We start from the raw sequence: 20,752 nt of genomic DNA on the forward strand, positions 1-20,752 counted from the left end.
TGATTTCAGAGATCCGCCTGCCTCTGCCTCTTGAGTGCTGGGATTAAAGGAATAAGCCACCATCACTCGGACAAAGACTGTATGTATGCATGCATGTATGTATGTATGTATGTATGTATGTGTGTGGGAATGCGGAGTGAATGTATCAACCGTCAATAAAGTGCTGTTTAGCCAATCAGCTGGGCGGAAGGACAGGAAGTGGGAGGGGGGCTTCCTGGAGGAGAGGAGAAAGTTTGAGGGTTGGAAAAGGGACAAGGTTTTTGCCGGTTGGAGAAGGATGGGGGGGGGGGGGGGGGGAGAATGGAGCTGGACGTGGACCGGCCCAGGGGTCATAGTGGCAAGTGCTTGGAATATATGTATGTTATAAGGTTTAGAGTAGTTTGTTTAGTTTACGAGTAGATTAGAAGCGTAGTGCTGGCCACTTTAAAGTACGTTTTAGTCTCCCTGTGTCAGTTATCTGCTTTATAGGCTGAACAGATACAAAATACTGTAACATGTATGTATACATGTATGTATGTATGTATGTATATGAGTATGCTGTCTTCATGCACACCAGAAGGGCATTAGATTATATTACAGATGATTGTGAGGGTGGCACATATCTTTAATCACAGCATTAGAAGAAACAGAGGCAAACAGATGTCTGTGAAATGAAGGCCAGCCTGCTCTACAGAGCAAGTTCCAGGACAGCCAGGTCAACAAAGTGACATTCCGTCTTTAAAAAAAGAAAGACAGTATTCACTCCTAAAATAAACATCTTTGTATATATACATAATGTTTTATTAATAGCCTGTACAGTAGAGAGTACTCACACAGTTCTTGAGTCTAACAAGTCTGACCAGCCGTCAGCGGCTTGCGGGAGCATGTTTTCAGCTCCCCCGTGAGTCACGAGCGCTTCTGGTCCACTGGGCCCAAGGACAGAGAGCTCTACTTCTTCCTCCTCTTCTTTGGAGGCTCATCATCAGAACTGCTCTCTGTGCTACTGCTGCTGCTGCTGGGGGAGCTGGAGTCCGAGTCCGAGTCAGAAGAGGAGGAGGAGGAAGAGGAAGAGGAAGCCGAAGAGGAGGAGCTAGAGATGCTCTCATCTGAGTCACTGTCCTCTGAGGAGGAGGAGGCAGATGTCTCACTCTCTGATGAAGACTCGCTGGCCGAACTGTCACTGCTAGAGGTGCTCGAACTTGTGACACTCTTAGACCTATAAAGTCACACAAAGTGGGCGCACATGGGAGGCTGGCATTTACCACTGTGCTTAAAGAATGCTCATGCTGAGCTCCCTGCACACAGCCCCCGGCCCAGCGTCTGGGACTGCTTAGCTGCTGAGGCACGTGGCTCCTCACTTGCCGAGCTTTCCATCATCTCAGCAGAAGGTGCGCCTCCCATACTATGCCACTGTGAGCATGCTGGCACATGGAGGTGCAGGCAGGAGGGTCGGGAGTTCAAGGCCACCCTCAGCAGCAAGGACAAGGCTAGCCTGTCTCACGCAAATGTAAGAAGAACAAGAAGAGAGCAGGGCGTAGTGGCTGTGCCCTTAGCACACGGGAAACTAAACTAGAATGGTGACCAAAAGCGTGAGGCCAGCCTGGGCTACAGAGTGAGATCTCGTCTCAGGAAACCAGAACAAGGGCTGAGGAGGAGGCTCAGCATTTGGAGGCCCTGCTGTCCTACTGGAGGATCCCGGATCCCAGATCCAGCAGCTCAAAACCCCAGTAACTTAAGCTCCAAACAAAGAGAAAAGCAAAGCCAGGCACACGCCTTTAATTTCAGCACTCTGGAAGCAGAGGCAGGCGCATCGCTGTGAGTTTGAGGCCAGCCTAGTCTACAAAAGTAAGTTCAGGGCAGCCAGGACTGTTACACAGAGAAACCCTGCCTCGAAAAACAAAAACAAAACCACAATAAAAGAGGCCAGGTAGATCTCTGAGGTTGAGGCTAGCCTGGTCTACAGAGCCAGTTCCAGGTCAGCCAGGGCTATGCCTGGACTTAACAAAAACATTTTATTTTCATTTCTGTGTCTGTTTTATGTGGCATGTGTGTATAAACAAGTACATGCCAGTATGCGTATATGTATGTTTGCACATAAAGACCAGAGGTCATCATCAGGTGCTCACCTCACTCGCTCTATCCTTTTGAGAGAGAGGCTCTGTCACTGAACCTGGGGTGCACTGACTCACCTGGGCTGGATGCTCAGTGAGTCACTGGGATCCCTCCCACCTCTACCTCCCCAGCAGGAACCCCTGCTGCACCTGGCGATCTACATGTGAGTACAGCAAGCACTTCACTAACTGGGCCATTTGTTCAGTGCCCATTAACAAGAGAAGGTAGTTACTATTTTCAAGTGTAAGGATTTTAGAATGTTGTAGAAAAAGGAAAAACGGAGCCAATAAATTCCACAGAAGAGGAAAATATTAGAAAATCGGATGATAATTAACAATTTCAGGGCTGAAGCCAGGTGTAGTGGTGCATGCCTTTGATCAAGCAGACCTCTGTGAGTTCAAGGCCAGCCTGGTCTACAAAGTGAGTCCAGGACAGCCAGGGCTATCATAGAGAAAAACCCTGTCTTCGGGGGGGGGGGGGGGGGGGGAAAGGAAGAGGGGGCTGGAGAGATGGCTCAGAGGTTAAGAATACTAGCTGCCCCTCCAAAGGTCCTGAAGTCAATCCCCAGCAAATACATGGTGGCTCAAAACCATCTAAAATGAGATCTGGTGCCCTCTTCTAGCCTGCAGGGATACATGCAGGCAGAGTACTGTATACATAATAAGTAAATAAATCTTAAAAACAAAGCAAGAATTGCAGGGCACTGGTTAAGAGCACCGTTTTGTTTTTCCAAAGGTGCTAAGTTCAATTCCCAGCTACCACATGGTGGCTCACAAACACCTATAATGTGATCCGGTGCCCTATTCTGGCATGCAGGCACACATGGTGGCAGAATACTATATAAATAATAAGTTAAATAATTTTTTTTTTAATCGCAGAGCCAAACATAAAGGTTCTGCATATGGTAGTGCACATCATTAATCCCAGCACTCGGGAGGCAGAGGCAGATGGATCTCTGTGAGTTTGAGGCCAGCCTGGTCTACAAAGCAAGTCCAGGACAGCCAAGGCTACATAAAGAAACCCTGTCTCAAAACAAACAAACAAACAAACGAAAACAAAACAAAAAAAAAAAAAAACCGAACAAACAAAGAATTGCAAAAAAAGACTTCAGACCCAACCTTCCTCCACCAGGTAGTTTCCCCGAAAGCACACCTACCTCTTCTTCTTAGTCTTTCTCTCTGTGTCGGTCTCTCCGATGCTAAAAGGGCAAAGAAGAACAAAAGCTCCTGTTAATAACTCTTGCACCAACAGTGTGATGGTGACGCCTTTAATCCCAGCACTTAGGAGGCAGAGGCAGGCAGATCGCTGTGAGTTCCATGCCATTCTGATCTACAAAGCGAGTTCAGGACAGCCAAGGATACACAGAGAAATCCTGTCTCAAAACACCTTTTGTACCATCAAAGCCAGTTAGAAATTAAGGTGACTGAACACATAAAATTGTTTCTTTTTTTGTTGTTGTTTACAACTTTAATTACTTATTGAACAAGCAAGGCAAACAATAGTACAATAGCTATAATCCGAGTTCCTAGAATTTTCTTTTTTTCTTTTTTTTTCTTTCTTTTTTTTTTTTTTTTTTGTTTTTTCGAGACAAGGTCTCTCTGTGTAGCCTTGGCCATCCTGGACTCATTTTGTAGACCAGGCTGGCCTTGAACACACAGTGATCCGCCTACCTCTGCCTCCCGAGTGCTGGGATTAAAGGCATGCGCCACCACACCCGGCTCCCGAGTACCTAGAATTACACACAGCCATTTCATACTTTTACAAAAGCAAATTAATTTCTGCACAGCTTCCAAACACTCGGGCTGGAGAGATAGCTTAGAGGTTAAGAGCACTGGTGCTCTTCCAAAGGTCCGGAGTTCAATTCCCAGCACCCACTCACAACCATCTATAATGAGCTCTAGTGCCCTCTTCTGGTGTGCAGGTTACACGCAGGCAGAGCACTGTACACATAATAAATAAAAAGAGTAGTCTTTCTGCCATCAGCATGTGCAATGACCAAGCTTTCCGATTACAGAATTGCTCCTGTCACTACAATACTTGGTGCGGTGGTTCAAATCCAGGGCTGGTACATGCTGGGCAAGCACTCTATACCTTATAAAATATCACCTTTTTTTCTTTTTCCTTTTTCTTTTTCTTTCTTTTTTTTTTTCCGAGACAGGGTTTCTCTGTGTAGCCTTGGCCATCCTGGACTCACTTTGTAGACCAGGCTGGCCTCGAACTCACAGCGATCTGCCTGCCTCTGCCTCCCGAGTGCTGGGATTAAAGGCGTGCACCACCACACCCGGCTTTTTCTTTTTCTTCGAGACAGGGTTTTCTCTGTGTAGCCTTGGCTGTCCTGGAACTCGCTTTGTAGACTAGGGTGGCCTCGAACTCACAGTAATCCACCTGCCTCTGCCTCCCAAGTGCTGGGATTAAAGGCATACACCACCACTGCCCAGCTTACCTTTTTTCTTTTTCTTAATAATTCTACGCAGTGAAATTTCTTCTATGAGACAAGGTATTATGTAGCCTAGGCTGGGCCTGAACTCAGCTATTAGCTGAGGATAATGCTGAACTCGAGCCTTCTGCCTACATATATGCTGTATTAAGAATCAAACTCAGGGGAGTTTGGAGAGATGGCTCAGATGTTAAGAACGCTGGCTGCTCTTCCAAAGGTCCTGAGTTCAATTCCCAGCAACTACATGGTGGCTCACAACCATCTGTAATGGGATCTGGTACCCTCTGTACATGCAGAAAGAACACTGTATACGTAATAAGTAAATAAATCTTAAAAAAAAAAAGCCGGGCGTGGTGGCACACGCCTTTAATCCCAGCACTTGGCAGAGGCTGGTGGTTCGCTGTGAGTTCGAGGCCAGCCTGGTCTACAAAGCGAGTCCAGGACAGCCAAGGCTACACAGAGAGACCCTGTCTCGAAAAATAAAAAAACCAAACAAACAAACAAACAAAAGAATCGAACTAAGATGCCAGGTGGTGGTGGTGCACACCTTTAATTCCAGCACTCAGGAGGCAGAGGCAGTTGGATTGCTATGAGTTCAAGACCAGCCTGGTCTACAAAGCAAGTCCAGGACAGTCACGGCTACATAGAGAAATCTTGTCTCAAAACAACAACAACAACAAAAAAAAAAACCAAACAAAAAAAAAAAACACCAAACCAACAACAACGAACAGGGGCTGGAGAGATGGCTCAGCGGTTAAGAGCACTGACTGCTCTTCCAGAGGTCCTGAGTTCAATTCCCAGCAACCACATGGTGGCTCACTACCATCTATAATGAGATCTGATGCCCTCTTCTGGCCTGCAGGGGTACAAGCAGGCAGAGCAGTGTATACATAATAATAAAATAAATAAATAAATAAATAAATAAATAAATAAATAAATAAACAAATCTTAAAAAAAAAAACCAACAAACAAAAAAAGAATCAAACTCAGAACCTTGTGCGTGCTAGGCAAGCACTCTACAAACTGAGCTTCATCTCAGCCCAAGTTTTACTGTGTGCTTGTGCCTTAAATGTTTTCAAAATGAGATTCTATTCCTTGGTTAGGATCCTGACACGGACATATTCACCACACACAGTGAGCACAGGCCCTGCGGACATGTTTTAGCATTCTAAGCAGTCTCTTGAAAAACTGAGTTCAAAGTTTGCAGGGCACAGTCTCATGGAGAGCTGTGAGCATTTCCATTTCCTCTGGAACAGCAGGAGGCGATTCTGTTAGCTGGGGGCAGGCACTGCCTTGTTTCCTGAGAGGCTACACTACAGAAAAGCCCCCAGTGGCGTATCACACATGAGACCATTCTCAGTGCCTAGACATCATCCCTGGCAGGGCTCAACAATGAGTTAATTTCAGACAGGGTCAGCCTACATGGTCCTAGCCAACATGGATTTAGTTCTGCAGCCCAGGTGGGCCTTGGATCATAGATTTCAGCCTCCTGAGTGCTGAGATTAGAGGTGTGAGCCACCACACTGGCTGAGTAAGGATTTATTGTTAGAGTTTGGCAAGGTTTAATATTAACTCAGTTTCTAATTTTGATTTTTAGACTCACTGCTAAGAAACATGAGTAACCCAAAGAGACAAAGTTTTGAAACAGAAAAGCCACACAAGTGTGTCTGTGTGTGTCGTACATATGTATGTAATGTGTGTATGTGGTACTGGGGGTGGGGGGGAGCCACTGAGGCATGCCAAGCAGTAACTTGACCACTTAGCTGCATTCTTACCCCTAACATGAAAATACTTGTGTTTTCTGTATCTTTCTGTCTGTAGCTGCTGTTTGTCTTCCTTTCTCACCCCATCCCAGTCTGACTCTTTCTTCTTTCCTATCTCATGTGTTCTATCTCACCTGCCCCACTCCTTTCTGAAAGCCTCTTTTCCTCCTCTCCTGGACCTTTTCTAGTTTCCCAGTGTCTATACATACGCACTCCCGCATGAACACACAAACATGAAAGCTGGAAAGCTAGGGTCCCTGACTCCACTGTGTATATAACCCGTATTATCCATTCAGTGCCCACTACCCATTATCCATTCGGTGTCACCTGCACGCCTACACTGATGCCACTTGCTTACTGTGGTGAATAGAGCAGCGATAAACATGGCTGTCAAAACACTTCTGTAGTAGGATTAGGGTCAGTGGGTGTATGCCCTAGGCCACAGGGTTAATTCTCCTTAGGGTTTTTTGAGTGCCCACACTGACTTCCATGGTAGCTCCCATCAACAGGGGATAGGGTTTGTCTTTACTCAAATGCTTGCCAGCTTTGGTTTTCTTGATGGTGGCCATTCTGAATGGGATAAGACTGAATAGCAAACTAATTTTAATTTGCATTTTACTGTTAAGGATGATGAACACTTTAAAGAAATACTTATTAGCCATTTGTATTTTTTGTAGCTATTAAATTCTTTAGTCTAAAGTTTAAAATTAGACTGTCTTCCTGTTCAGTGTTTTTAGTTCTTGGCACACTCTAGATACCAACTCTTTGTCAAGAAGGATAGCTGGTAAAGATCTTGGCCTAGCCTGTAGGCTGCTTTTTTTCACTTGATTTAGTGCTTTTCTTTGCTGTCCATAAGATTTTTAATTTCATAAGGTGTTGTCAATTTCAGAGTGGGATTTTTTTTTTAAGATGTATCTCTTGCTGGGCATGGTGGCACACGCCTTTAATCCCAGCACTTAGGAGGCTGAAGCAGGTGGATTGATGTGAGTTTGAGGCCAGGCTGGTCTACAAAGTGACTCCAGGACAACAACAACAACAAAAATCCAAAAAACCAAACCAAAACAAAGCAAAAAAAGATGTATTTTTTTTATTATGTATACAATGTTCTGCCTGCATGTACACCTGCACTCCAGAAGAGGGCACCAGATCTCATTACAGAGGGTTGGAAGCCACCATGTGGTTGCTGGGAATTGAACTCAGGACCTTTGGAAGAGCAGTCAGTGCTCTTAATCTCTGAGCCATCTCTACAGCCCCGAGAGATGGATGTTTTTGAAGACAGGGTCTTATTATATAACATTGTCTGACCTCAAGTTCAGAGACCCACCTGCCTCTGCCTTCCAAGTGCTAGTACTAGAGATGGGGCCACTGTAATTTTTTTTCACCTGAGGTGACTGTTGTCTCAAAGGCTTACTGCCACTATCTGCTAACCTAGACCTAGTCCTGGAAGCTTCTAGCCTCTGTACAATCTAATCTAGGCTCAGAATGCTTTCAGCCTCTGAGACTTACTACAGAATAAACTCACCTTTTCTAGTTCTTTCTGAATTCTGGCTGGCTGGTTCAGCTCAGCTGCTCTGGCTCAGATTCTCTCCAAGCTGACTGATTCCACCTGGCTTCTCTCAGAACTGCTTTCTCATTCTCACTCTCTGGTTTGTTCTATCGTCACCTGTATCTAGTTTTCTCTTCACCATATCTCTGGTAAAACTGCCTCTGAATCCCACAAAAGACCTGCCACACACTGAACCCCATCACACTGCCTTTTAACTCCTTGACTCAACTGAACTTCCTGGACAGAACTCAGTATAACTGAGAGATCTGCCACTGTCTCCTGAGTCCTGGGATTAAAGGCATATACCACCATGCTGCACCTAAGCTTTCCTTTACCTGAAATTTGTGCTATACCAGGCTAGCCTTGAACACAAGAGATCGGCTTGCCTCTGTGTCCTGGGAATAAAGGCATGCCTGTATTTCAGCTGGATCACATGACTAGGTCTTTGGATGTGATCTCTTGCCAGAGCAGCCAAGCTTTGAATTAAAATTCCTCTGTAGACGACTATACCCTGCTCCACTTGCCAATTTTGGTGACAGGGTCTTCTGTAGCCCAGGTTGGCTTTGTATCACTGTATAGCCAAGGATGGCCCTGATGCTCCTGCCTCCATGCCAGAAATGATAAAATTACAGGTATGTACCACCTCACCTAGCTCAAGTGGATGGGACAGAAATGCTAAGATTACAGGTATGTACCACCTCACCTAGCTGAAGTGGATGGGACAGAAATGTCCCATGTCTTCTGAATTTGGATACGTAGGATCTAGTCAGGAGCATTATCTAGGGACAATTCACTCTTACTCCTTCCAGTACAGGGTACGAATTCAGCTGTAAATTCTGCATGGTACTGTAACTTTATCAGCCCAGTTCGCTGGCTGTGTGAGGATTTCCCAGTCTTGTAAGAGTGGAACCTACAGACCATCTTCCACAATTTTCAATAGGATCTTTTAAAATAATAATCTTGTTATGCTGTTCTTAATCATTCTTTGAGTAGGACTAAGGGCCTCCCCAGATTTTTAATTTATAATAAGGGGTAGGAAAGAAGAATATCAAAAAAGAAAACTAACAGAGTCTTTCAGATTGCTTTTTGGGAAAAGCACACATCAATTCAGTGAGCTAGAAAATGATTTCTTTAGCTGGGCAGCAGTGGTACTCACTTTTAATCCCTGCATTCAGGAGGCAGAGGCAGGCAGATCTCTGAGTTCAAGGCCAGCACGGTCTCCAGTGTTGAGTTCCAGGACAGCCAGGGCTGTTATGCAGAGAAATCATGTCTCCAAAAACAAACAAACAAAAAAGAATTTAAAAAATTTTTAATTTGTATTTGTGGTGTGTGTGTGTGTGTGTGTGTGTGTGTGTGTGTGTGTGTTTGTGTGTGTGTACACACATACTCATATATGTGACCACACAAATAGGTTAAGAAAAGCCACTTTGGAGCTGGAGAAATGGATCAGAGGTTAACTGCACTGGCTGCTCTTGCAAAGGTCCTGAATTCAATTCCCATGAACCACATGGTGGCTCATAACTGTCTATAATGAGATCTGGTGCCCTCTTCTGGTGTGCAGGTATACATGCAGGCAGAGCACTGTATACATAATAAATAAATCTTCAAAAAATAATAGCCACCTTACTAGTAGAGATTCAGGTTTCCATATGCTAATACTTATAAAAGACATACAGGGCCTGACACAGTAAACATTCATTAAAAGTCAGCCACTGCTATTATAAACTGGCTGTGGTGGTGCAAACCTGTAATCCCAGCGCCCAGGAAACTGATACAGGAGGACTGCAAATTTGAGAAAATCTCTAAAACCCAAAATAAACAGAAATATCAGTTAGCATTAGCTAAAACTTTCAGCCCTTTAGTCAATTATGTAGAAATTTGGTAAGTTCCTCTGGATACCACATGTAAACCTACCTTTGCTGCAATAATCTATTTTCTTTTTCTTTTAACGCCTTCTTCAGCTCCGCTGTTCTTGAAGGCCTGTGTAAGTACTTTCTTTTCCCTGTGCATTCATAAGTCCAATGTCCAAACTCCAAGCATTTCTGGCATCTTACATGTTGCTTATTGGCTTCACTACAAAGAAAAAACAGAAACACAAGCCTTAGAAGTTTTGTCTTGTGTCTTTCTGATATGAAAGAGCATAAAGGGACTGGAGAGATGGCTCAGTGGTTAAGAGCACCGCCTGCTCTTCCAGAGGTTCTGAGTTCAATTCCCAGCAACCACATGGTGGCTCACAACCATCTATGTGTGTATATACATAGATGCCCTCTTCTGCAGATAAAGCACTCATATACAATAAAAACAAAAACATAAAAAACAAAAATCAATCGCTCCCCCACAAAAACAAACCGGAAAGGGCTACAAACACCAAAACAGCAAAAATAACAAAACAAAAAAGAGACAGCGAACAGAATATAGCTCTCAGCAGTAACCACTCTTGCAGAGGACCTGGGTTCAGTTCCCAGGACACACACCATGCTCACAACACCTGTAACTGCAGTCCAGTCCACTGTATTCCACCCTGTTCTTTGAGGGCACCTGCATGAACGCAGTACATATACAAACTCAAACTTGCCAGGCGTGGTGGCGCACGCCTTTAATCCCAGCACTCGGGAGGCAGAGGCAGGCAGATCGTCGTGAGTTCGAGGCCAGCCTGGTCTACAAAGCGAGTCTAGGACACCCAAGGCTAACACAGAGAGACCCTGTCTCAAAACAAAATAACAACAACGACAAAAATACCTCAAACTCAAGAATAATTTCTTTTTGGTTTTTCCAGATGGGTTTCTCAAACTTAGAGATCTGCCTTCTTTTGCCTCCCAGTGTTGGGATTAAGGCATGTGCCACCACTGCCCAGTTAATAATAAATTCTTTAAAAGAGAGAACATAGAGGCTGGAGAGATGGCTCAGTGGTTAAGAGCACTAACTGTTCTCCCAAAGGACCAAGGCTCAATTCCCAGCACCCACATGGCAGCCCACAACTGTCCATAACTCCAAGATCCGACACCCTCACACTGACACACATGTAGGCAAAATATCAATGGACATAAAAGCAAACAAATTATTTTTTTAAAAGAGAGAGAGAACATAATTTGAATGTTTATTCATTAATGTCTACCTTGTAGGCCAGACTGTACAACTACAGATAACAAACTTTTAGCCTGTATTCACAAATTAATTGAGCAATTAATATTTCAGGCAAGGGGAGCCAGGCATGGTGGTGCACGCCTTTAATCCCAGCACTCGGGAGGCAGAGGTAAGCGGATCACAGTGAGTTCGAGGCCAGCCTGGTCTACAAAAGCGAGTTTAGGACAGCCAAAGCTACAAAGAGAAACCCTGTCTCGAAACCTCCCCCCCCCCCAAAAAAAATATTTCAGGCAAGGAAATAAAACTTAGGTAAATAAAGGAAACTGCAGCTATGTAGTTGCACTGGGCCTGCCGGCTAACTACTAAAGAAAGTACAACTTTTTCCTTTTTTGTTTGTTTGTTTGTTTGTTGGTTTTTTGAGACAGGGTTTCTCTGTGTAGCTTTGGCTGCTGTCCTGGACTCGCTTTGTAGAGCAGGCTGGCCTCGAACTCACAGCGATCTGCCTGCCTCTGCCTCCCGAGTGCTGGGATTAAAGGCGTGCACCACCATGCCTGGCTCAACTTTTTCCTTTAATTTGTTATTTTTATTTTGTTTGTATGACTGTCTGGTGCTCATGTATGGTTATACACCATGAGTGTGCCTAGTGAGGACAGAAGAGGAACTGGAGTTACAGACAGTGTGAGCCACCCACGGCCCAGGCTACTTTTCTTCTCTCTTTCCTTACCCGCTTTCCCCAATACTGTGGAGGTAAACTGTCTTCACTCTATCTGAAGCTCTCCTTCACTGCCACCGCCATGCAGATGCTCATCTGTCATGATGCTACGTGGAGACCTCCGTCCCTACCTCAAAGCATGGCTTGCCTGTCTAAGGGTTTTAATTTTAAACTTTAATTAAATAGTCTTTGAGCTCCCCCCCCCACCCCTCCAAAAAATACACAACTAACCTTGTGCCTACTGATAAAATTTATGGGCAAGAATCTTCTGCAATACAGACTGAAATTCCTAATACAAACATTTGAAGCTGGGCGCAGTGGCACATGCCTTTAATCCCAGCACTCAGGAAGCAGAGGCAGGTGGATTGCTGCGAGTTCGAGGTCAGCCTGGTCTACAAAGCAAGTCCAGGACAGCCAAGGCTACACAGAGAAAGCCTGTCTCGAAAAACTAAAAAACAAAAACAAAACAAACATTTGAGAGCTGGGTATGGTGACACAGGCCTTTAATTCCAATACTTGGGAAGCAGGAGGCAGGTGGATCTCTGTATCTCTTGTGAGTTCAAGGTCAGATTGGTCTACAAAGAGAGTGCCAGGACAGCCAAGGCTACACCAAGAAAAACCTTGTCTCCAAAACCACACCAAACCAAACCAAAAACATTTGAAATCTAAGCACTTTTTTTTTTTTTTTTTTGGAACACCAAGGAACCACAAATGGAAATTGTTATACCTGACAAGAAAGCTGTAGTTTAAAACCAGGCACATTTAGAGCTGGAAAAATGGTTCAACAGTCAAGATCATTTGTTGCTCTTGCAAACGGCCAATGGTTTGGTTCCAAGATTCCATATGGTAGCTTACAAGCATCTATAACTCTGGTCCCATGGATCTGACACCCTCTTGCAACTTCCAAGGACATCCGCCTGTTTCTGCCTACTGAGTGCTGGGACTAAAAGCATAATCCACCACACCAACACTCAGCTGTTTTCGTGTTTGTTTTGGAGACAGGGTAATTAGATCCATAAATAGTATTTTTTTTTTTTTGTTTCATGTAACTTTTGATAGGTGTGAGAAACATTCGGAGGATGGGCATAATATTTCTGAACGGTTTTGTTTTAAGAGGAGGTCTCAAACTCACAGGCTCCAGTAAACCGTCTCAGCGCCCTCAGCAGCTTACACCACTGAACGGGTAGTTACTGAGTTGGTTTGCTTTTTGTTTTTGGAGTCTTTGTCTGCGTACACAGCCTTGACTGACCTGGAGCTTGCTACTTAGAGCCTGCTAAGTAGACCAGGCTGACCTTGAATGCATCTGGCCACCACACCTCGTAGTTACCAAGACTCAAAAGTAAAAACTAAAAAAATACTTATTTAAGTTGGGCATGGTGGCACATGCCTCTAATCCCAGCACACATTAGCAGAGGCAGGCAGAGCTCTGAGTTTGAAGCCAGCCTGGTCTACAGATGATCAGGGACTGCCAGGGCTAGGCAGAGAATCCCTGTCTCAAACCCCTCCCTCCAAAACAAAACAAACAGCCTCAAAACAATTATACCACTGTCTATCTTTTCCCAAACCCTCTGGTAACTTGGTCCTTTCTTTGCCTTTCAGCCTTGGCTTCAAATGTCACCCCTCCACAGGTGCATCTAGTCTAACCTGAGGTGGGCCTTTCCCCAGCACAGCTTATTTCCTACAAAGCCTAATTTTTTTTTTTGTTTTTGTTTTTGCTTTTCGAGCCAGGGTTTCTCTCCGTAAGAGCCATAGCTGTACTGGAACTCACTCTGTAGACCAGGCTGGCCACAAACCCAGAGACCCGCAGGCTTCTGCCACCTGACCATCACTACCCAGTGTCCCACAAAGCGTTTAAACCACCAGATGGTTCCGAGTATCAGCAGGTTCCACAGTTAGACTGTAAGCTGCGTGTCTTGAACGCATTTTTCTTCAAATTGAAACTCCAGCATGAAGTGGTCGGTAGTAAAAGAATTATTTACTTAAGGAGAGAGCCGCAGAAGGTGAGACAGCGGGTAGCAAAGAAAACGGCATTGCAGACAGACAGGCTTGTTTTTAGGAAGGGAGACGGGCAGGAAACGGAGAACGCGGCAGAGGGAAAAAGTTTGGGTCCTCGGGAGGTGTGAGCATGTACCAAGGCTCTCCTTGACAACGCGTGGAACTGACAGAGGGACATAAACCATCCAGCGACCAACTATCGAGTTCATTTCGGACTCTCTTCAGATCCCGCTCGGTCCCCCAGCCCGCGCGGGCTCGCTAGCCAGCCGACCGGCCTCCGCACGCTTCTCAAGCCCCACTGCAGACCCCACTGGGCATCTCACTTACGCTATCCTCCGAGCGATGAGCCGATGCATGGGAGTCGCCATCTTGGAACAGCCGGATATTGGCGCACGCAAGGGCTTTCGGGAAACTCCATAGGGTGGGAGGGGCCTTTAAAAAAAAAACCCTCCGCGACCCTGGGCGGGGCCAGACGGCTCCTGTCAACAGAGGCGATTGGTGGCCGCTAGCTGTTGTGTTGTTGCTAATGTGGGTCTTGTGTTCAGTATGAATGGAGCCTTGTAGGGTGACTACTTCAAGGAGCACTCTCAAAGAAGCAATCTGTATACTATATGCAGTGGAATTGTGTGGTATTCAAAAAAATCTGTAATCCCAGCATTCTAGAGGCTGAGACAAGATTGCCATGTGTTCAAGGCCCAACAGGGAAAAAGTAAGCCCCTAGCTCAAAAAACCAAACAAACAAGCCAAGCGTTGGTATCCCATGCCCTTAATCCCAACACTCTCTGAGAGTTCATGGCCAACCTCGTCCACAGAGCAAGTTCCTTGAAAGCTAGGGCTGCACGCAGAAACCCTGTTTTGAACAACAGCAGCAGCAACAACAAAAAAACAGAAACCACAAGAAATTATAGGTATGAATCATTCTGTTTTATTTTTATTTTTCTCTTTCCAAAAATCTATTTGGACCTCTTCTTCTTCTTCTTCTTCTTCTTCTTCTTCTTCTTCTTCTTCTTCTTCTTCTTCTTCTTCTTCTTCTTCTCCTTCTCCTCCCCCTCCTCCTCCTCCTCCTCCTCCTCCTCCTCCTCCTCCTCCTCCTCCTCCTCCTTCTTTTTGGCTCCCCTCAAACCCAGACAGTGTTTTTCTGTATAGCCTTGGCTGTCCTCGACTCACTTTGTAGATCTGCCTGACTCTGTCTCCTGAGTACTGGGATTAAAGGGGCCACCACACCTGGCTCTTTTTGGCCTTTTAAAAACAGGGTTTCTCTGTGTAGTCTTAGCTGTCCTGGCTTTGAAGACAAGGCTGGGCCTCAAACTTACAGAGATCCAACTGCCTCTGCCTGCCTGAGTGCAAGGATAAAAGGCATGTGAGCCAGGCTCTTGTTTGTTAGATTTTTTTTATGTATGTATGTATGTATGTATGTATGAATGTTTTGTCTGCATGTAGGTATGTGTTTGTGCATCATGTGTGTGCATGCTTGGTGCTGAGGAGGTCAGGACAGAGCATCAGATCCCCTGCAATTAGAGTTGTGGATGCTGTGCAGGTTACTGAACCTACGTCCTCTGCAGTAGCAGCAAATGCTCTTAACCACTGAGCCAGGCCTCCAGCCCCTGTTTACCTATGTAGGTATTTATGTATTTTAAAGATAAAATTTTTAAATTTCCAAGGCTGGCCAGAAACTTAGCTTTTTATGTCCAATTTTTGAGAGACCCCCCCCCCAATAGACCACCCAGGAGCCGAGTCCAAATGCAATGGCAAGGAAGTCTTTATTGCAGGTTCCCGCCAGGGCCACCCCTCCTATGCACTGACACAGAAGATGCAGGGAAGTAGCCTCAAGTCTCAATTGAGAGGGGTTTTTTATATGTTTTAGACAAAGAAATGGGTTTTACAGTATATGATTGGGCAGAAAAGCTGCCAGCAGGGAGGAGTTACAAGCCTTGGCATTTCATGGTTGGGTAACAGGTGTAGGGGCAAGTTGGCCTATAGAAAAGATTGGTTGAAGCAGTCATGGGGCGTTAGGAACTTTGGCCTGGCTTCTCCTAATTGGGTGTTGCTATGCGCCAGACCACCTGCTGGTCAGCTTGACCAGCAGAGAGTATATTTGGACTTTCCTAAGGTGAAGCTGATTGTAGTGCTAGGGAATAGTTTCCTGTTTAGACTCGTTTGTGGGTTTCTTGGAATCCAGGTTCAGCCCTTGGCTAGGTTTAAGAATGGAGTGTCTTTTTCAAGATGGAGTTTGTCTGGTCCTTACAAACTCAGGCAGGCGTAACTCCTGAGTCATACATAATGACACAAGTCTCTAATCCCAGGACTCAGGACCTAGAGGAAGGAGAACTAGGAATTCAAGGCCAATCTGGGCTATATAGCAAATCTGAGGCCAGCCTAGTAAACACAAGACTTTGTATTAACAAAATGTTTTTTTTTTTGGTCTTTTGTTTTTTAAGGAAAAAAAAACCCTTGAAATCCTGCTGCCTTCATCACTGTCTCACTATTTTAGTTACTAAGATTTTAAAGTTGGCACTAGAGCGACGGCTCAGAGGTTAAGAGCACTGGCTGTTCCTCCAGAGGACCTGGGTATATTCCCAGCACCCACATGGCAGCTCAAAACTATCTGTAACTCCAGTTAAAATAAAAATAAATAAACTAAAAAGAATTTTTTTAAGTCTATTTTTATATCTACACAGCCAAATCACTTTTTTTGTTTGTTTGTTTTGTTTTCGAGATAGGTTTTCTCTGTGTAGCCTTGGCTGTACCGGACTCACTTTGCTTTGTAGGCCAAGCTGGCCTCGAACACATAGAGATCTGCCTGCCTCTACCTCCCAAGTGCTGGGAGTGCCTGGCTTGCCAACAAGGTCTGACCTGAGCTTGGCCAAACTGGATCCTTGGTGGAAGGAACCAATTTGACTCTTACAAATTGGACTCTGACTTCTAGAAACACACCATGACACCTGTACTTACACACACACACACACACACACACACATACACACACACACACACAATATAAGTACATCAAGTAAATAAAGTAAATGAATATAAATGCAGTTTACACAAATAAAAAAATTAATTAATTGATTGTACTGGCTGGTTGTGTGTCAACTTGACACAGCTAGAGCCATCATAGAGGAAGACACCTCAGTTGAGGAAATGTCCCCATGAGTTGCAACTGTAAGGCATTTTCTCGATTAGTGATCAGTTAAGGGAAGGCCCAGCCCATTGTGGGTGGTGCCATCTTTGGGCTGGCAGCCCTGGTGGCACTCCTCCTCCATGACCTCTGCATCAGCTCCTGCCTCAGGTGCCTCCCATGTCTGAGTTCCTGTCCTGACGTCCTTTGGTGATGAATAGTGATGTGGAAGTGTAAGCTGAATAAGCCATTTCTCCTCAACTTGCTTTTGCTCATGGTGTGTCCTTACAGCAGTAGGACTCCTAAGGAAGACTAACTCATTTTAGAGCAGTGGCAGGCCAGAGGGTACAAGGCTTTAGGCTATGAACGAGGCTCGCTGGGCTTAAGAGGTCAGAATGGGACCTGAAACTTCCTGGATTGAGATGAGATCTTCCTGCTTTAGTCACTTTCCTTCCTTCCTTCATTCCGTTTTGTTTTGTTTTGTTTTGTTTTGTTTTGTTTTGTTTTGGGACAGGGTTTCTCGGTGTATCCTTGGCTGTCCTGGACTCACTTTGTAGACCAGGCTGGCCTGAACTCACAGCAATCCTCCTGCCTCTGCCTCCTGAGTGCTGGGATTAAAGGCGTGTGCCACCACACCTCCTCCTTTCTTATCTTTTTTTTAAAATTTATTTGAGACAGGGTCTCACTCCGTATCTCCATCTGGCCTGGAACTCACAGAGACCTATGGGCCTCTGCTTCTTTCACCACCATGCCTGGCTTTCCAAGAGAGCCTTAAAAACAAAATACACAAAAGGTTATGACCAACTCACTTCAGGTGCAGCTGCTCCGACTCCTCAGAGCCCTTAAGTTACACCGCAGCCCTGTGCTATGAGACATCAGAGGGAGGGACCATAAAGCTGTCAGATTCTGAGTTTGGGATGGACTTGTCTGCAGAGCCAGGTGTGGTGGCCCAGGCTCGTGATCTCAGCGCTTGGCAGTGAGATGAGCAACTCATGGTCATCCTCGACTGCACAATGGGCTTGAGGCCAGCCGGAACTAACTGAGAAGCAGCCTCACAACACAAAGCCAGAGGCGGGCACATCTCTTTGAGTTCGAGGCCAGCCTGGTCTACATAATCTTGTCTCAAAAATTACTTATATATGCAAAGGAGCTTATCTATAATAATAGAGTAAGAAGTTGACATATTAAAAAAAAAAAATAAGCCTTAGCTGGGCGTGGTGGTGCCTTTAATTCCAGCACTTGCGAGGCAGAGGCAGGCGGATCGAAAGTGAATCCAGGAGGCACAGGGCTAACACAGAGAGATCCTGTCTTGAAAAACCAAAACAAAAAAACAAAAGCCTTCCTAGATTTGGCTCTCCTGTCCTTTGATGATTATTTATTTGGTTTTGGTTTTTCGACACAAGGTTGCTCTGTGTAGCCTTGGCTGTCCTGGACTCACTTTGTAGACCAGGCTGGCCTTGAACTCACAGAGATCTGCTTGCCTCTGCCTCCTTGAGTGCTGGAATTAAAAGCCTGTGCCACCACGCCCAGCTTGAAGTTCCACATTTCATTGCCAGTTTTTTGGTTGTTGTTTTTTGTTGTTGTTGTTGTTTTTTGCTTTTGTTTTTTTGTTTGGGTTTGGTTTTTCCAGACAGGGTTTTCTCTGTGTAGCCTTGGCTGTCCTGGACTCCTTTTGTAGACCAGGCTGGGTTCAAACTCCAGTGATCTACCTCACCTCTGCCTCCCTGAGTGCTGGGATTAGAGGCATGAGCCACCACACCTGACTATATTTTCTTCTTCTTCTTTTCTTTTTCTTTTTTTCTTTCTATTTTCTTTCTTTCTTTTTTTTTTTTTTTTGAGAAATTAATTTTGGAGAAGATGCATATTATCTTCCAGTGAACATAGATTTCTGAAGCTCTACTAACTCTGCATGGGCGAGGACCTCCTAATACGTCTCAGTGATAGAGCCCTTGCCTAGTATGTGGTAGGCCTGGGGTTCATAGAGGAGTGGATCAGTGTTGCCTCAACGCTGGCTCCGGGATAGTTGACACAGTCTTCTTTTTGAGTAGCTATCAGCGACTTCACTGTTTTGTCCTCAGGGGGAGTATCAGTGTGTCAGCCAGACAGGAAATATTTATCTTCATGTCTAGCCAGTTTCAGGGGACAAACAGTTTAGCTCATGGTTTATGCAGTTTATGAGACAGGGATTGGGAATTTGGAGCGTCTGCGTCTGGTCTGTGACAGGCCAACAGGGTGCCAGGGCAGGCTGACCTAACCATATGATGAAGAGTTTGTGTTTGCAATAAGCTAGGTGCCTTTTTCTGTCAAATGTTGTGTGCACACACGTGTGTGTGTCTGTGTGTGTGTGTGTGTGTGTGTGTGTGTGTGTGTTTGCATGCATATATGCTGGGAGGTTAGAGAACAGCTTGTTTTAGCTTTCTCCTTTCATCATGTGGGTCTCAATGAGTCAATTCAAATTGTCAGGCTACAGGCTACAGGGCAAGAACCTTTACCTACTGAGCCATCTTGCCCCGCTGTCTTTAGGAAACGCAGATTGTTGACATGAATTTGGCCATGTTAAGGACCCCAGTACTGCGAAGCATGGTGGCACAAGCCTTTAATCCCAGCACTCGGGAGGCAGAGGCAGGCGGATTGCTGTGAGTTCGAGGCCAGCCTGCTCTACAAAGTGAGTCTAGGACAGTCAAGGCTACACAGAGAAACCCTGTCTCGAAAAACAAAACAAAAAACAAAACCAAACAAAAAAAGGACCCCAGTGCCTCAGACTACTTGCTAATTAGCAAAGTCCTCCCTGGGTTCAGCTCAAGGAATTGACAGGCTTCCTCTGAATGTGTTCAAAGGTCCCCAAGGTGGACAGCAAGCGGCTTCCTGCTCTGAGGGGACTCCTCTGAGACTGCTTCCCCACAGACACGTCCCACTAAGATAACTTCTCCTCCTGTGCTGTCCATAAGGAAGGAGCGAAGTTCCAGGTTGTTGCATAGGAGCACATTTGAAGCCAGCCAGAGCTACATAAAACTGCCACAAAACAAACAAGCAAACAAACAACTTTTGGGGGCTGGAAAGACGGCTCAGTGGTTAAGAGCATTGACTGCTCTTCCAGGGGTCTTGAGTTCAATTCCCAGCAACCACATGGTGGCTCACAAACATCTATAATGTGTTCTGATGCCCTTTATGGTGTGCAGGTGTAAACGCAGGCAGAGCAATGTATACATAATAAATAAATAGATGTTTAAAAAAAAAACCCAACTTTTGATAGTGGGTTGTAGGGGCACAGTCCTTGATCCCAGCATTTGAGGCTTAGAGGCGGGAAGATCAGTCAAGGGCATCCTTGCTAAGTGACTTCAAGCCCAGTCTGGGCTGCGCATTCTAGTTTGCTTTCCTGTTGCTGAGATGAACACCATGGCCAAAAGCAAGAATTTATTTGGTTCACGAGTAACAGGAAAGCCAAGGGAGGAACTCCAGGCAGGATGTTGAAACAGAAACCACAGAAGACTACCACGTACCCATTGGCTTTCTCTGGTTTACTCAGCTGCCTCACACAGTCCAGGCCACCGGACAGGGATGGACTCACCCACTCTAGGCTGGGCCCTCCTACCTCAATTAGCTGTCATGAAAATGCCACAGGCTAATCTGATCTGAGCAATTACTCTCTTGAGGTTTCCTCTTTCCAAGTGACTCTAGCTTTGTGTCAAGTTGACAACTTAAGCTAGTGATGACATTTCCAAGATAAAAATATGTAGTTAAAAATTTTATTTATGTGTATGTCTATGTGTGTGTATGCCACAGGTGTGCAGAGCCCACGGAGACCGAAAGAGCGTTGCTGGATCCCTTAGAACTGCAGTTACAGGTGCTTATAAGCTATAAAAGAGCCGGGCGTGGTGGTGCACGCCTTTAATCCCAGCACTCGGGAGGCAGAGGTAGGCGGATTGCTGTGAGTTCGAGGCCAGCCTGGTCTACAAAGTGAGTCCAGGACGGCCAAGGCTACACAGAGAGACCCTGTCTTGAAAAA

The 20,752-nt window shown here is 45.3% G+C and overlaps 1 protein-coding gene and 1 long non-coding RNA gene across 2 annotated transcripts; one reads left to right on the plus strand and one right to left on the minus strand.

Annotated features, from left to right (window-relative positions):
* Positions 1 to 634: 634 nt before the first annotated feature.
* On the plus strand, positions 635 to 3,136 carry LOC311586729. The gene is made up of 2 exons (XR_014775636.1): positions 635 to 694; positions 1,964 to 3,136. It is a non-coding gene; the product is annotated as an uncharacterized lncRNA (long non-coding RNA).
* Positions 759 to 14,058, minus strand: ZCCHC10 (zinc finger CCHC-type containing 10). Its single transcript, XM_084762857.1, has 4 exons — positions 13,956 to 14,058; positions 9,752 to 9,910; positions 3,248 to 3,289; positions 759 to 1,195 (listed from the first exon to the last, which is right to left on the minus strand). Exons 1-4 carry the CDS (start codon positions 13,994 to 13,996, stop codon positions 928 to 930), a joined length of 510 nt encoding a protein of 169 aa, XP_084618983.1. The 5' UTR covers positions 13,997 to 14,058; the 3' UTR covers positions 759 to 927.
* Between the last annotated feature and the right edge of the window lie 6,694 nt (positions 14,059 to 20,752).

This window comes from Acomys minous (assembly GCF_964271855.1).
Source record: "Acomys minous genome assembly, chromosome: 16".
Classification (NCBI taxonomy): Eukaryota; Metazoa; Chordata; class Mammalia; order Rodentia; family Muridae; genus Acomys; species Acomys minous.

What these genes read in the sequence shown, in the direction of transcription:
- ZCCHC10 (XM_084762857.1), bottom strand. Translation starts at nt 13,996, where the DNA reads ATGGCGACTCCCATGCATCGGCTCATCGCTCGGAGGATAGC. An exon ending in CTCATCGCTCGGAGGATAGC is followed by an intron (nt 9,911 to 13,955) that starts GTAAGTGAGATG and finishes TTTTCTTTGTAG; the next exon opens with TGAAGCCAATAAGCAACATG. An exon ending in AATAGATTATTGCAGCAAAG is followed by an intron (nt 3,290 to 9,751) that starts GTAGGTTTACAT and finishes TTGCCCTTTTAG; the next exon opens with CATCGGAGAGACCGACACAG.